The sequence below is a fragment of the Podarcis raffonei genome, chromosome 4 (assembly GCF_027172205.1).
Source record: "Podarcis raffonei isolate rPodRaf1 chromosome 4, rPodRaf1.pri, whole genome shotgun sequence".
Lineage (NCBI taxonomy): Eukaryota > Metazoa > Chordata > Lepidosauria > Squamata > Lacertidae > Podarcis > Podarcis raffonei.
In genome coordinates, this window is record NC_070605.1 from 26,348,564 (window position 1) to 26,363,469 (window position 14,906).

General features: G+C 40.9%; 1 protein-coding gene across 13 annotated transcripts in view; it reads right to left on the reverse strand.

Annotated features, from left to right (window-relative positions):
* SPATA13 (spermatogenesis associated 13) overlaps positions 1-14,906 on the reverse strand; it is a 162,415-nt gene that overhangs the window by 27,875 nt on the left and 119,634 nt on the right. For 10 of the 13 annotated variants that reach the window (XM_053385877.1, XM_053385873.1, XM_053385872.1 and 7 more), the window contains 2 exons: positions 5,371-5,724; positions 884-1,028 (listed from right to left, as the gene is read on the reverse strand). In XM_053385877.1, the coding sequence (XP_053241852.1) occupies positions 884-1,028; positions 5,371-5,724 (499 nt within the window). The remainder of the gene's footprint in view (positions 1-883; positions 1,029-5,370; positions 5,725-14,906) is intronic. The other 3 variants (XM_053385879.1, XM_053385885.1, XM_053385884.1) reach the window with 1 other exon arrangement.

Genomic DNA, 14,906 nt, shown 5'->3' on the forward strand with positions numbered 1-14,906 from the left:
TCACTGTTGGGCAATGGTGGGTTTTAAATCTGTGTGTGAAAACAACAATGGTCTTTTTCTGTGGGAAGTGGCTAACCCCATTATAAGCCTCACAGTGATGATATTAGGGTTTTGCATGGGGGGAAATGAAGAATTTCAGTGTAACAACTGCTGTAATGGTTTTCTCATTTTTAACCTTCATAACAACTCTGTGGGAGAAGTTAAACTTGCTTTATTGTGATATTTGCTTTACTGCGGTGGTCTGGAACTGAACCTGAAGTATCTCTGAGGTATGTCTGTAATTTTTTAACCGAAATACACCGAAACCAACACCATAAACCAGGGATCAGAAAACTTTTTCAACAGGTCCACTGTCCCTCAGACCTTGGGGGGGGGGGGTTGGACTATATTTTGAAGGGGAAAAATGAACAAATTCCTATGCCCCACAAATAACCCAGAGATGCATTTTAAATAAAAGCACACATTCTACTCATGTAAAAACACCAGGCAGGCCCCACAAATAACCCAGAGATGCATTTAAAATAAAAGGACACATTCTACTCATGTAAAAACACGCTGATTCCCGGACTGTCTGTGGGCTGGATTTAGAAGGTGATTGGGCCGGATCTGGCCCTCGGGCCTTAGTTTGCCTACCCATGCCATACACTATGAAAAAGAATAAAAGAATAACTGTACAGGATACAGATGACCCAAATTTTAAGAACCATAAATCAGGTGATATAAAGCAAACATAAATCCAAATGGAAGGCTAATCTGCCAGAGTAGATGGGGCTGGGCAGGCCTTCTTTGGGAGAGAGTTCAGCAATCTGGGTGCCACCACTGAGTAGAGCAACCATTGAATAACTTGTAAGTTTATTTTCCATTGGCCTTCTGTGAAACTCACCATTGGATGCTCTCATTTGCCGCTTACATCCAACTCTATCCAGACCGATGGGTGTACTTTGAGAAAAGGTAAAGGGGCGGAATCTGGCTGAGACAGCTTTATAAGGAGGAACCTGATGTGCTGGTACCGGAGGGCGTGCAACTGGCTAAAAAAAAAAAAGGAAAACAAAGAAAGCTTGTTACCAAAGAAATCTACCTGGAAGTCCAACCAAGCTGTGCAGAAAACACTGTTTAGAAATGAAATAATTTACATAGGCAAAAGAAAAGTGTTCTCAGCACTCTACTGCAGTAAATCAACATTAGGGTTCCATGTAATTGTAAACGTCCATCATTCCATCTATTTCTGATGTTTGGAGGTGAGTGTTGTTGCTTACGCAAAGCAGTGGCTGGGGCAGTCAGATGGTTGGGGTAAAAATAAAATTAATATCATCATCATAATCTGTCTCAGCAGGCTTTGGGGAAACCACGAGGTTTGCGGAAGCAATGCCTTCTCTCCCCCCAGCAAAAAACAACAACCCATTTTAGGGGAAATAAACCCTAAGGGGGTGTGCTGAGCATGCTCAGGAGGCATAGAATACTAACTAGTTGTTGGGAAGAACAAAAAACCAGGGGTGTGTGTGAATGAATGCAATGGCGTATTACAGAGGACAGAATGGCTGGCTGACTCAGTTAACTAGCACTCAGAGCTAAGGCATTACAACTGAAAAAGCTCTTTCCCTGGTGACCACCTGCAGGTGATGGTGAAACTTGAACAAGCTGCCTATAGAGGTTTAGCAAAGTTGGAAGGAAAAAGGTCTCTGGGTTGTTATTATGGGCCCGTCTATCTTTCTCCCTATATTAAAAAGCACTGATTAGGTTTATAGATGCACTTTTAAGTAACACATTCCATGCAACTGATTCTCTAAGTGTTTAATGTAAGCACTTTGATTATTTTCTTATATTATATAATGTGATATAATAAAATAAATACTGTTCTTTGCCTTTCCTCCTTACTTGATTGCACTTTCTAAAGTGTTTGCTCCCAGTCACACTTTACATTAAAAACTTTCACACTAAACTCTATTTGCTACTCTCTTCTTCACATTTTCACAGCTTTTCAAGCACATATTCCTTCTCAGAAGGCTATACTAGTTATCAAAACTTAAATGCTGCCTCTCTGGAAACCTTAATTGACCCTCTAGCACAAAACAAGGATTTTTATAGAACAGAGCTTTCCCTGCACCGAATTCCCAAGCAAATAAAATAAAGGTCAACAAGCGCTTTGCTTTGGGTTTTCTGACACTCTGCTGGAGCTTGTGTGTTTCCTCCTGATTTCTCTTAAATAAAAATATCATCTTAACAAAAATCTCCCTCAAGCAATTCTTTGATTGCTATGTTTTATTATTGTTGTTTAAATCCATCATATCTAGTGATTCATATAAATCTCTTTCAATTCTCTTATCTAACCCAACAGTTCAATTAAAAAAAACAAACTAATACCAGTTTTCAGCAGGTCTTACTTTCAAGAAAAAGCTAATTTATTGCTTGTTGTGAATTTGTTTATACTTAGGATAACTCTTCTTTAAGTAATTAGTACATTTGTGCTGAACAAAATCCAAGCCTTGAGAATTGATTCCTCTTCTTAGCATCAGTAATAATAAGAATATACCTACCTTCAGAGTGGTCCCATACCTTTGAATTTGTCTCCAGAAATTCAGCAAAGTAGAATTTTACAAGAAGATTAAGTTTTAAAAGTGCCAGTATAACTGGCAGACATGCTGAATGCTATCCAATGAGAACAAAATATGGGTGATACCTATATAAGAGGGTTTATCCACACTTACCTTTTGCCCCACTCTTCCAGGCATGAGGGTCCATGCTTTAATGCTCTGATTTATTTTACCTTGACCTGCAAAAACCTGCTCTTTAAAGCTGATTCGTAGCAAATGTCAATTCAGGTTTACCACGGATTGGTGTTTGCTCCGATTGAACTTTAAAGAGTGGGCTTTTTTGCAGGAAAAGAACTGGGGAGGGGGGGGGAGTGCTCAGATATAGAGCTTTAAATCACAGACCATGCCTGGAAAGAGCAGAGAAAGTTAAGTGTGGATAAGCCCAGAGTCAGACTCAGAATAGACTATGCTGTCAGGAACAGTACCTCTGGATAGCATCCTATGTGGAGGAGAAATCACAAGTGTGAAGAATTTCCTCCTTAAATACACTGCAGAAAATCTGAATTAGGGAGGAAAGCAAATATCTCGCCTTGCTGGAAAGCTTATTAAACAAAAAAAACAAAAAACAGTGAAACAACATTCCCGTCACATCCATAGTAAGAAGACTCCATTTCTGGTAATCTTTTCATGACAATCTGGTGATGAGAGTTATTGTAAAGTATGAAGCCAAAGACCCATCACAAGAGAATTGATAAATGCCAAAGTGAAGATTTCTGGATGCCATGCAAAGGCCCTTCCAAAGCAAAACTTTTTTTCATGAAGGACGAACAAGACAATTTTTTATTTTTAGAATATTTGAAGGCTAAGGGCACATCTGAAGCTCTACGCATATATAAGATATCTGTTAGAAACCCATTCATTTTCACAAAAGAAACAATACAGCTCTCTATCGTGGTTTAAATTAGTGAGAAGGCTGTATCTTTGTATGAATGTTTCCTTTTCCCACTGTTAGAGCTTCCCAGCAGGAGGCGTTGTGCTAAAAGGAAATGGAAATGTCTGTATGTCTGAACACTTGAAAAATAAAAATAGGGTACATTCTTTTTAAAGTTTCCAGAATGTTAGAAAATGAAATTTCAGTTAATTCTGTTCAAACTTCATTCATTTACAAATTATATTTTATATAACTTGAACCAAAGTCAGTACAGCAAAACAGGCTCTTTGTTAAACCCAACTATTTACAGACCATCTTTTAAGAGAAGTATTAAGTTTCTAGCTTTAAAAGATGGATCAAAATACACGTTTAGACTGTGGTAGTCATGGACTACCTATTCATTTTCCATGAAGAAAGGGCAAATTTAGATGTTGCTTTTTTCCAAGACAGAGGCAGATATGGGACTTGTGCTTCTGTGCAACCTCTAAAAATGTTACAGTATTCAAATTTAGCTAGGTCAATGTCACTTTGATTAGCGTGCAACATTCTTTGCTGATATGCAGAGATATAGTTGCAGCCATATCTGGGGACAAATAACCTAAGAGCTAATTCATGTCTCAGGCCCAGTTTACACAACCATCTCAGCCTGTGCATGAAAAAGCTAGCCCACACTGAATTCCTGTCCACTTCTGATTGTGCCATGGGATGAACGAAGCTTTTGGCATATTTCTGCAAGCTATCCTAGGTGTTGGTTAGTGATAAAGAGTTTGAAAAGCTGAATCAGGACAGAGCTAAGCCCACAGTGGTATATGAACACAACTGGACCAGAAGTCAACAATGAGTCAAATTTCACATATGTTACTGGTCCTTTCTGCAACATGTCACCTAGTACTAACTCCAGAGACAGGTAGTCATGTTAGCTTGCTGTAGAAAAAAGAACAAAGGTATTTAAGATATTTGGCACCTTGAAGATCAATACATTTATTGTGGCATATGTTTCTGTAGAGTCCATTTCATCAGATACATGCATCTTCAGCTGATTGGTCAGGACTCACTACTGGGTCCTGGCATGATCCAAGGTGGGCTCTACAAATATACCATAACAAAATGAAGAAATGGGTCCCTGGGTACATGCATGGTGGATCTGGGTCTGTAAATGTGGATTTGGGTCTGTAAATGTTGACGTCTGCTACATCAGAGTCTTAGGGTTGTTTTTTAGATTTTACTGTTGTGTTGTCTGTCACTTTGGTTTTTCTTCTGAATGAATAGCAGGAAAATAAATGAATTGGTAAATTGTTAGTTCTCAGGGGTGATATATGCCTGCATGGTTATAGGATCCTTTTATGTATCGTTCTGTTCACAAAAGTTTATACCACAATAAATGTGTTAAGTCTTTAAGGTGCCACAAGCCTTGTAGTCACTAGTACTAGATACAAGGCACTATCTCTAACTCTCTGGTTTATAAGAGAGCCCCTTAATAACTCTATTGCACATTTCCCTAAGGTTGTTGGGCAAATGCCAGAATTAGTGCCCATAAATATTTCTAAACTAATAAACACTTTCAAAGGCCTAAAGAAACACAATTAATACACGTTAATACTGAAATTTATATGCAACAACCACCTGTATTGTTGATTACATAGGTCATACTTAGATATACACAGAGATATAAATATTTCTAAGCCTCAAGTATCAGCATCCAGAAAGGAGAAAAGTTAGTGTACACCACAAAGGAACAATCATCCATTGAGAAGTATTAATTAGTCTGATGTCATGCTTTTTAGAAGAATGATGGTGATTTGGGATAAGCAGAAGGAAGGAAAAGGAGGTTGTCCACTAATTCTAACTTGAAGGTTACAGGCAAGGAATGAGGAGGAGGATCTTTTGATTGTGCATTTTGTGTCTTACTTGTGTGAGGAGGTCTGTTATTTCTTCTGTTTGGTTCTCATAGAAATTGGCCCCACCAATGACAGAGATGGGTCTTCTTTTGCGCGCTCTTTGACTGGCTACCATACAGGTTCCCGGCGCAGCAGAAGGCGATCCGGGCTCAGTGTCAGCATCCACACAATCCATTTTCTGAGACTCCATAGCAACGGAATCTTCTGGTATTGAGAAACTCCTAATTGCCAACTGGCCGTAATCTGAGAGGGGCCGAGGGCGCGATCTTTTTCCAGAGCCCCATCTTCTGGGTGTGACCTTTTGAGTGTCTGTCCTGTCTTCATCCTGGTATGGGGCCTTCTTCCAGTGATCATCAGTAACAACCTTTTTTAAATGTGAACAGGTCAAATAAACCAAAAGCACTTAAAAGATGTAATAATCTATATCCTTCACATGGTACAACACAGCCTTCCCCAATCTGGTGCCCTCCAGACATTTGGAGCTATTTATTTGTTCAAGTGATTAGCTGCCCTTCAACCCAGAATGCCCTACAGTATACATACATATAATGGAACCACATAAACAATAACTGAAAAGTTAAAACCCTACACAAAGAATTGTTCATCAGCTAGAAACATAGGAATTTGCTGTATACCAACTCAGACCATTGGTCCGCCTAGCTCGGTAGTCCACCAGTTTGCACAAAGGACTAAGCCAAACCTTGGTTTATTGGAAATAAACAAATATGGGGCTCCCAGACAGGTCACAGTTGCTCTGCTCCTCCTCTGTTGCTTTGCTGCTGTGAGCTAAGCCATTGTTTGGCTTTGTGTTATGCCCCAACTCATCGTTTATCCCACTCTAGGCAAACCATGATCTGTTGCCAAGGGAGCATCAACTGTTGGACAGTGCATTCAGAGAGTTCGGTCTCCTGGGAAAGGATAGCTGCCTGCATCTCCCTAACCGACGCAGTTGCCACAGATGCTCTCATTGCTTGCACTAGGCAACAAGGTGGAAGTTAACTCACGACTATGATGCTGTGAGCAGAAAGCAAAGGGCTGCTACATTGCCCTCTAGTCCAGAACTGCAGCAAAACTGCCCGCAATGAAACCTAAGCACAAGGTTAAATCTTAAACGGTCTGAAGGTGATTTCCTTCAGAGAAAGAGAGATCAGATACAGCTCCCATTGTTTGTTTCCACAATGAAAGTGGGTCAAACATACACATAAAATTCCAATGTAAATGAAGGCGGAGACATTACTGTCCAGATCGTGACAAAAGAAAGAAGTGCATACATACAAGGGAATCTACCAGTAAACTGGTAGAAGTAAAAGTATTGATGCATCCCAGTGTCTGAAGTTACTATTATTTTGCAATTACTATTTAACACTGACATTTGTCGCTTTGAAGGGTGCCATTACAGAAAATGAGAAGTAGACTCCCACTCCTTTCACAGTTTTGCAGATAATTTACTTCTCCTTCCCAGAGCATTAATACCTTGATCATCCACAAATTATTCTGTGACGGCTACTATACTAAGGAGCCTTTCTCTTTTTTCTTTTTGTACTAACCACACCAGATCCCCTGGACTGCAACCCTCGGTATTAGTTGCAAAGTAAATATTTTTCATGTTATCCTAAAAGTATAACAATTAAAAACAAAACTGTAATATTTGGTATCATAGGAAGCTGCTCCTCTCGCAAGACAGCAGTGCTTGCAGCATTCTATATGGCAGAAGCGGGATGGAAGCCAGGAGAAGACAGCTCTCACCTTCACTACATTGGGCAATGGAGTAAAAACCCAGGTACAAGACATCAGGCAACATCCTGACCCTACAGGCTGGCCCAGCCCCAAAGTACGATACTTAACTTGGCCATTTCATCAAATCTTTATCAGCTTATGAACTATCCATTTCTCTAAGGTGTAACATCTTACAACCTCTGTGATCAACAACATTGCCCCTACTTTATAGCCCTGATATTGGTATGCCAGTAAGATTTATTAAATTCTGGCTTAATTCACTTTGTCTTATTTTTGACTTGCAACATGTTGGGATTGGAAAAATGGGTAAACTAGCAGATATAAACCACAGCTTCCATTCTGTGTTCCATTTCAAGTTTTAAATTAAGATTCTACATGGACCGTAATTGGAAAAGAATTAATTTTGGTCAGTCACCTGAGCTTCCTGCACCTCTCCATAGCATCTTATTATGCCATATATTCCATCAACAGTATTTTCATGGAATAAATCAGCCTCACCCAACCTGAGGCTCTCCAGATTTTTTGAACTACAATTTCCATCATCCCTGCCAACTGGCCATGCTGGCTGAAGCTGACATGCATAGTCCAAAAACATCTGGGGTGCACCAGGTTGGGAAAGAGTGGCATAAATATTTAGAAGATCAGAAACAAAGTGAAACACTCTGCACTAAACAATACAGTAAACAGTGACAGTGAGTAGCTGCACATATAGCAACTAAAGGTATGTTTTTTAAAATCACAACTACCAAGGCTGCAATCCTAAGCACACTTGCAAAAGAGTAAGCCCTACTGAATAGTGGGACTTACTTCTGAGTAAACATGTGCTATACGCTGCCTAAGCCTGTGCATGTTTACATAGAAGCAAGCCCCACTATGTTCAAAAAACTATGTTCAAAACTGCAGGCAAGCGCATTTACTCAGAAGTAAGTCCTTCATTCCAGAGTGTTAAAACATTCAAGATAGTGAAAAGCTGACTGGAGACATTCTTGTACCATCTTTAATTCATTTCATAAAGAAGTTACTCAGACTCAATATTTTTGTCGTATAAATCCATATTGCTGTCTAAAATCAGAGTAACCCTACTGAATTTAAACAGAGTTGCACATTGCTTCACACCAGTTAAGGGCTTGCCCTTACAATTATATACCCAGGCAGGAAAATCATATACGAAACCATCAACTTACTTTGTCATTGGACACAGACATAAGAGCCCCGCACACACATTGGGACATCAAAGAGTTGACTAAAGTCATTATTCTGTCGTTCCCATTTAATTTCACAAATGAGCTGGAAAGACAAGCACAACTCACAGCGTAGCTTAGCCAGGCAAAGTGTTCATTTCCATGACCTTGTACCTTAAAACCAGGGAAAGGACACGTCACATGTCCTCTTTTTGTGTGCTATTTATTATTGCCCTGTCTTAAGCAATAAAACCTGGTGAACAATCAGAAGAGATTATGACCTGCCCACTCTGCCCAAACCACAGAAGTAGAGAACAGCCTGTTCTGAGTTGGCTGTGCAGAAGTCCAACTTTGTTTGATTTCTGTATTTTACTTAGAAACATTTGTATATTGCTCAGTGTAGGGACATAGAATCCTGTGCCCTCCAGACATTGTTGGACTACAACTCCCATTGGCCATGCTGGCTGGCGCTGATAGAAACTGTAGCCCAAATCTGGACAGGACAAGGGTTCCATATCCCTGCACTAAACTTAGTGGCTACAAGACTGAGTTAAGAAATAAGGGAACCCCCATCTGAATTTTTCCTCTGCCATGAACTCACTAGGTGGTTTCGGGCAAGCCACTCTCAACAGCTGCCAGCCACAATGGTTGTGTTCTACTTCTACTGTTGGAGGTAGTATGCCTCTGAATGCCACTCTCTGGGAATCACAAGATACATATGCACACATGTATTTTTTTTTCCAAAAGGAGAAAGTGTACATTGGCTAGGACTCTGTTTGTGCTAAGGCTCCCCTGACAAAAGGCCTATAAGATACATTCAGCACCAAAGTCCTACAATATAGGAGAGGAATTGTCTGAGAGCATGTGCAAAGTGCATTTCAGTCACTACTGAAAGCTTATCCACCTTTCCTCCCAAATTTACAGCTAAAGAAGCAGGCTTACAGGGCATACAGCATGACTCTCACACAGACCTGAATTTTACCATCTCTCTTTATAAGAGATTAAAGACCCACTCAACCTTCTTTGCCAGCCAAACTGTAGAATCAGAGAACATGCCCATATGCAGAAAAATCCACTTTGGGTTTCTCCACATCCCCTTTCAAGGGGCCCATCACAAAAGCACTTCCTCCGGCAGGCAGTTTCTTCATTCAATTCCATCCCCCAATCCATTTTCTCCATGTCATTCGTAATTTTATAAAATGCTATCATGTCACCCCCTCATTTGCCTTTTCCCTAGAATAAAAAGCTCCAAATGGTGCAACCTTTCCTCATCGGGGAGTTGCTCCATCCCCTCGATCATTTGGGTTACCATATTCTGATTTTGATTATTTTGATTATTGATCCCTAGTATGGGATTTGCCTTTCACAGCTGCCACACCCTGGGTTGACAGCTAAAGGGAGTTGGAAGCCCAACACATCTGGAGGCTACAGGTTCTTGGAGAAGCCTTTCTCAACCTTGGGTCCTCATGTGTTGTTGGACTACAACTCCCATCACCCCTGACCATGGGGTAGTCTCTGCTAGCTAGGAATGATGGCTTGTAGTGCGACAACAACTTGGGGTCCCAAGGTTGAGAAAGGCTGTCATGGAGAATAAAGCTATCAGTGACTACTAGTATACTCCACCTGGCAACAGCATTCTAAGGTTCTTAGGCAGGGTATTGCCAACCTGAGATGCTTTTACATGGAGATACCAGGGATTTAAAAATGGACCTTTTGAATGATCTGAGAGAGTTCTATCTGTGGCAATGCCATTGCCAGATGCTGCAGGCAAACATGTGTTGAGTCAACCAGTCCCAAGTGCTGAACAAGGGAGTTACAGGCATACATGTATGATCCAAAGATCCTGCAAAGAGTTCAAAGTTTTAAAGTCCTGAAGAACTGAAAGGTAATAGATGTGAGGTGACAGGATACAGTCTGCCCACAGCTGGCTTTCTAACCTCTCAGAAGTCACTTAAGTCTATCACCAAAAATTGCGCAAGAAAACTTAAAATACCACTTACTTTCCTTTTAATTCCTACCCGCAAGAGAGAGAGAAAGGAATACTCAGTGTACATGCAGAGTTCTAATGTGTACCATTCATGTGTGCACAAAAGCAAATTGGAAAATGAAACACGTTCCTCAATGCTAGATTGCCTAACCTTTCGAATATACTTCCTCCATTGTGCAAGAAGAATCGGCAACTTACGCAGGGCTTCATTTTAAAAGGAAATACCTGCGGAAAGGGTCTAAAAGTAGAGAAAAAGAACAGCAAGAGGTAGGATATTTGGAAAGGATTTTTTAAATAAAGAAATTAAGATTGAATGTATATGTAATTATGCATAACCTGAAAATAACTTTATAGAACCACAGCCTATGATCAAAGCAAACTGGCTCCCACCCACCTTCCCAGTGCCAAGCTTAGGGTATTTTCACACCTGAAGTGAAAGAACAAAATTATCCATGCATCTCCCCAACCCATTGTCCACCTGCTGTAGAGCTAATACACACATAGAAAGAGATGGGAATCAGGTAGCAAAAAAAAAATAAAAAAAAAATAGCACTCTCCCTGCTGAGTCTACAGCCTGCTCCACCTGCTTGAGACGTTATATAACTGCCAAAATTCTACTCACCTAAGTAACTAGGAAGAACAAATCAATGAACACTTGCTTAATTCCAGATACGCACTACCTGCTATGATGAAACAGAATACCATTGCTAATTCTGTGCCTGTAGCTGGTCAAGAAAAGAACAATGTTTTGCAGGTATAGCCTACCCTGACATACATCACATCCAAGATATTATTTCTATGGTAAGCCTTACAGAGACATCATCTTCAGCAGTTCAACCCCACCAGGACCCTTAAATCTTAACTCATCTTATTAGGGAAAATTGTCAACTGACATCTTGTAGCCATTACCTTGACAAGTTTTTGTGGCCAAATCCGCTCGGCTCCAACTTCTGCTTCTAAACTATAAATGCTAAGTTCTTGCTGCTGGTATTAAGCTGAATTAAAAGTGTTTCATGGTTATACACCAGGACGTAACTGGCATCTTCTCCATCTGACTGCGGCTAGGTGGTCATCAGAGTCCTTTAGGTGATTTTCTTTTTAAAGCCAGGATCACATCCACCAGCGTTTTTCACGGCACAGCAATGTGTCAACATATTCTGCATTCTTAGACAAGGCTAAGTCCCAGGCTAGGTCCAAATTACCTGCACATGGCCTCTTTAGGCTCTTCCAAAACAGGACTTTTATGCTTTGGAATACCAGTTGCAAGTGGGGAAGAGTGGGGTTGTGCTCAGCTTCGCACAGGCATCTGGCTGGCCACTGTGGGAACAGAGTGCTGGACTAGATGGGCCTCTGGTCTTTTCCAGCTTCAGGGCTCTGCTCTTCTTATGACTTCCCATATCATCATCTCCCTTTATTGCCTACTTCTCTGGGTTAGCTTGTCACTGACCACTTCCCTTTTCAGCTTGCGCTCCTTCCAGTTCCCATGCCCATTTCGCTGGCGTTTCTTGGTTGATGGCTGTGCCAAGGAATGCAAAGTTCTTAACATCCAAGCTGGCTAAGGCAGTTTGTGAGAAAAGAACAATGCTATCATTAATGGCCCGAAGAAGGTTTCCCACCCTCCTTTGCTTTGGATACTTCTCTAATCTCCTGAGACTGGAACTTCGTTATTACATTAATGCCTTTAATGTTTCATTTCAGTTTGATAAGAACAAAGAATTGATAGAATGATTCATAACCTAAACTGCAGCAGTGGCCTTGCCTCCCAATCTCAAGTTGTTGCTATGAGAACAGTTGCTTATTATGCCTTTAAAAAATGCTTTTTGGGTAGCAGGCAAATTATTTGATAATAGCTGTTGAAATCTTTCCCCCTTTACTAAAATATTCAAAGCTGTTTCCCCACCCCTACCCCCAGCCAACATAATCTAAGGTTGCAATCTTGAGAACAGGTACTGTGGGATATGATTCCCCTTTTTGAAATCAGGGAATTTATTTCTATATGGATATGGTTTTTAGTTTTTAGACTGTTGGTGACAGTAGTATTACGGTGAGTGCTCACATAGGTATGCCAGCTACGTATTGTTCAAAACGTATGATTGGTCTAAAAAAGATACAATTGTCCACATCATGTAACAGAATAGTAACGGGAATAGTATAGCAGTTATAGAAATACGTCATGTTTCATAAGTTCATAAGCATGACAACTGGGGCAGGGGGCAGAGATTTTCTATCTCCTGGTAACATAGGGGCAACTTTCTGGAAAACATAACTGTTGGGTTTTCTAGTGGTTCAGAAACCGAAATAATAAACCCAAATAAGCCAATACACTACAGTGGTACCTCAGGTTACATATGCTTCAGGTTACATACGCTTCAGGTTACAGGCGCCGCTAATCCAGAAATAATACCTCGGGTTAAGAACTTTGCTTCAGGATGAGAACAGAAATCGTGCTCCGGTGGCGCGGCAGCAGCAGGAGGCCCCATTAGCTAAAGTGGTGTTTCAGGCTAAGAACAGTTTCAGGTTAAGTACGGACCTCCGGAACAAATTAAGTACTTAACCCGAGGTACCACTGTATTTCAGATTCTCAGAATGAAATAGAAAGATTCAAGACCTATCCTATTATTTATTTTATTTTAACTATGTATATTGTACCTTTTAGGACAAAGTCCTAGCCAGTTACACATTCTTTTACAAAGTACATTCTAGAAAGGTAAATGTTTCCTGTGTAAATTTTTACTTCTCTTTTTGTAGACGTAAATGCCCAATTGTGGGATGATAAACAAACAGAAGCATGGTGGCCATGAATAAGGTTATGTTCTTGCTACCATATCACAATAGTACCTGGATTTTTTTGCTGCTGATGTTGCGAGCTGCAATCCTGCAACCCATGGAAGGAGAACAGAATGAAGTTGGATTGTCACTCTCTGAACTGATAACCATGAATTATGCCCCCTAAATACCAGACCCCAGAGTCATCCAGTGAAGCTGTATGGTGGGGGGTGGGGGTTCAGGACAAACAAAATGAAGTACTTCTTCACATAGCACACAATCAAATGATGGAATTTGCTTCCAGACAATGCAGCAATAGCCACTGACTTGGACAGCTTTCAAATGGAAGCAGACACATTTGTGGAGGATAAGGCTCTTAATGACTCTTCCATCTAGATTTCGCCAGTGGGGAAGCAGCAAAAGGAGGGAAGGAACTAAAATTCTTTCTCCAATCTTTGACTGTAATTCTGAGAACTACATAAATCCGACCCATTCAGTAGGATTTTAGATAGTTAAAAAAAACAAAAACCTGAGCAGCTACTCCAGATGCTTCATATCAAGTTATGGGGAATTTCAAAATTCTGCACTGGAGTCTCAAATTACAAAAGCAAAGCATGATGTTGCGCATATGTAAGGATGGCTGATAAAACCCCAAACTGAAAATCAAACCTGTCAAATATGCATGGCAAGTTCTGCTTTAAAGTATCTCACCACTAGATGGCAGATTGAGAACACAAACAGACGGTTTCAAAGGACCCTGGTACAATATGGAAGAAAATGTGCAGTGTTGTTTTCATTTATCTTGGTTTTCCTATTCGTTTCAAAGCAAGACTTCACACATTCACCAAGTATGAGAAATGCATAATAATCCAACAGCCTCAAAAGGCTGCAACTTAAGTCTTCTGTGTTTTCCTGCGCCAACATAGGTCTTCTTTTGGTACTTTGCTTCAGAATCAGGAGCACGACTTACAAGCTTTCATTCAAACGTTACTAGCTCTAAGCAAGGCAGAACATGCAAACTCTCTTCCAGCCAATTAAGTAACAATATCACTAAAGATGCAAAGACTTACAACCCAAATATTTGGTACAGAGCAGGTTCTGGGTCACAGAAAAGCATTTTTTGGGGGGGAAACGTGAAGCCGTATTACAATGTGTTGAACCACTAAGTGCATTTCTGTCTATTTGCTAGCCAAGTCTTGTACAGAGCCCACTCCTGTCCCTGCTACTTGCTATCCTTCTTGGCTGTAGATGCCAGGGACTGAAATTTGGACCTACTGGATGCAAACTGAGATTCCTGCATGGCAGGGGGTTGGACTAGATGACCCTTGGGACATCTTCCAACTCTATAATTCTATGATTCTACCACTGTGCTATGCCCAAGCAAAACGCCCTGCCGCTGCCCTCATGACAACCTCCTCCCCAGGTCTCCTTTCCTGCTCCCACCATTGCACCCATGAAGCTGGGAGGAAGGGGTCAGATCCACAGCCTGAAGCAAATGGCTTCACCTCGCCTAATGCATGCACCTCCCCTGTGCCCAAGGGACTATATTTACATACTTAGTTTTTATTTTATTTTTTAGTTTTAGTCTCCACCTCCATCGTTCTGCCCGGACACTGAGGTCCAGTGCCGAGGGCCTTCTGGCAGTTCCCTCCTTGTGAGAAGCCAAGTTACAGGGAACCAGGCAGAGGGCCTTCTCGTTAGTGGCACCCGCCCTGTGGAACGCCCTCCCACCAGATGTCAAAGAGAAGAACTACCACCAGACTTTTAGAAGGCATCTGAAGGCAGCCTTGTTTAGGGAAGCTTTTAATGTTTAATAGGTTATTGTATTTTAGTGTTCTGTATTTTAGAGTGGCTGGGGAAGCCCAGCCAGATGGG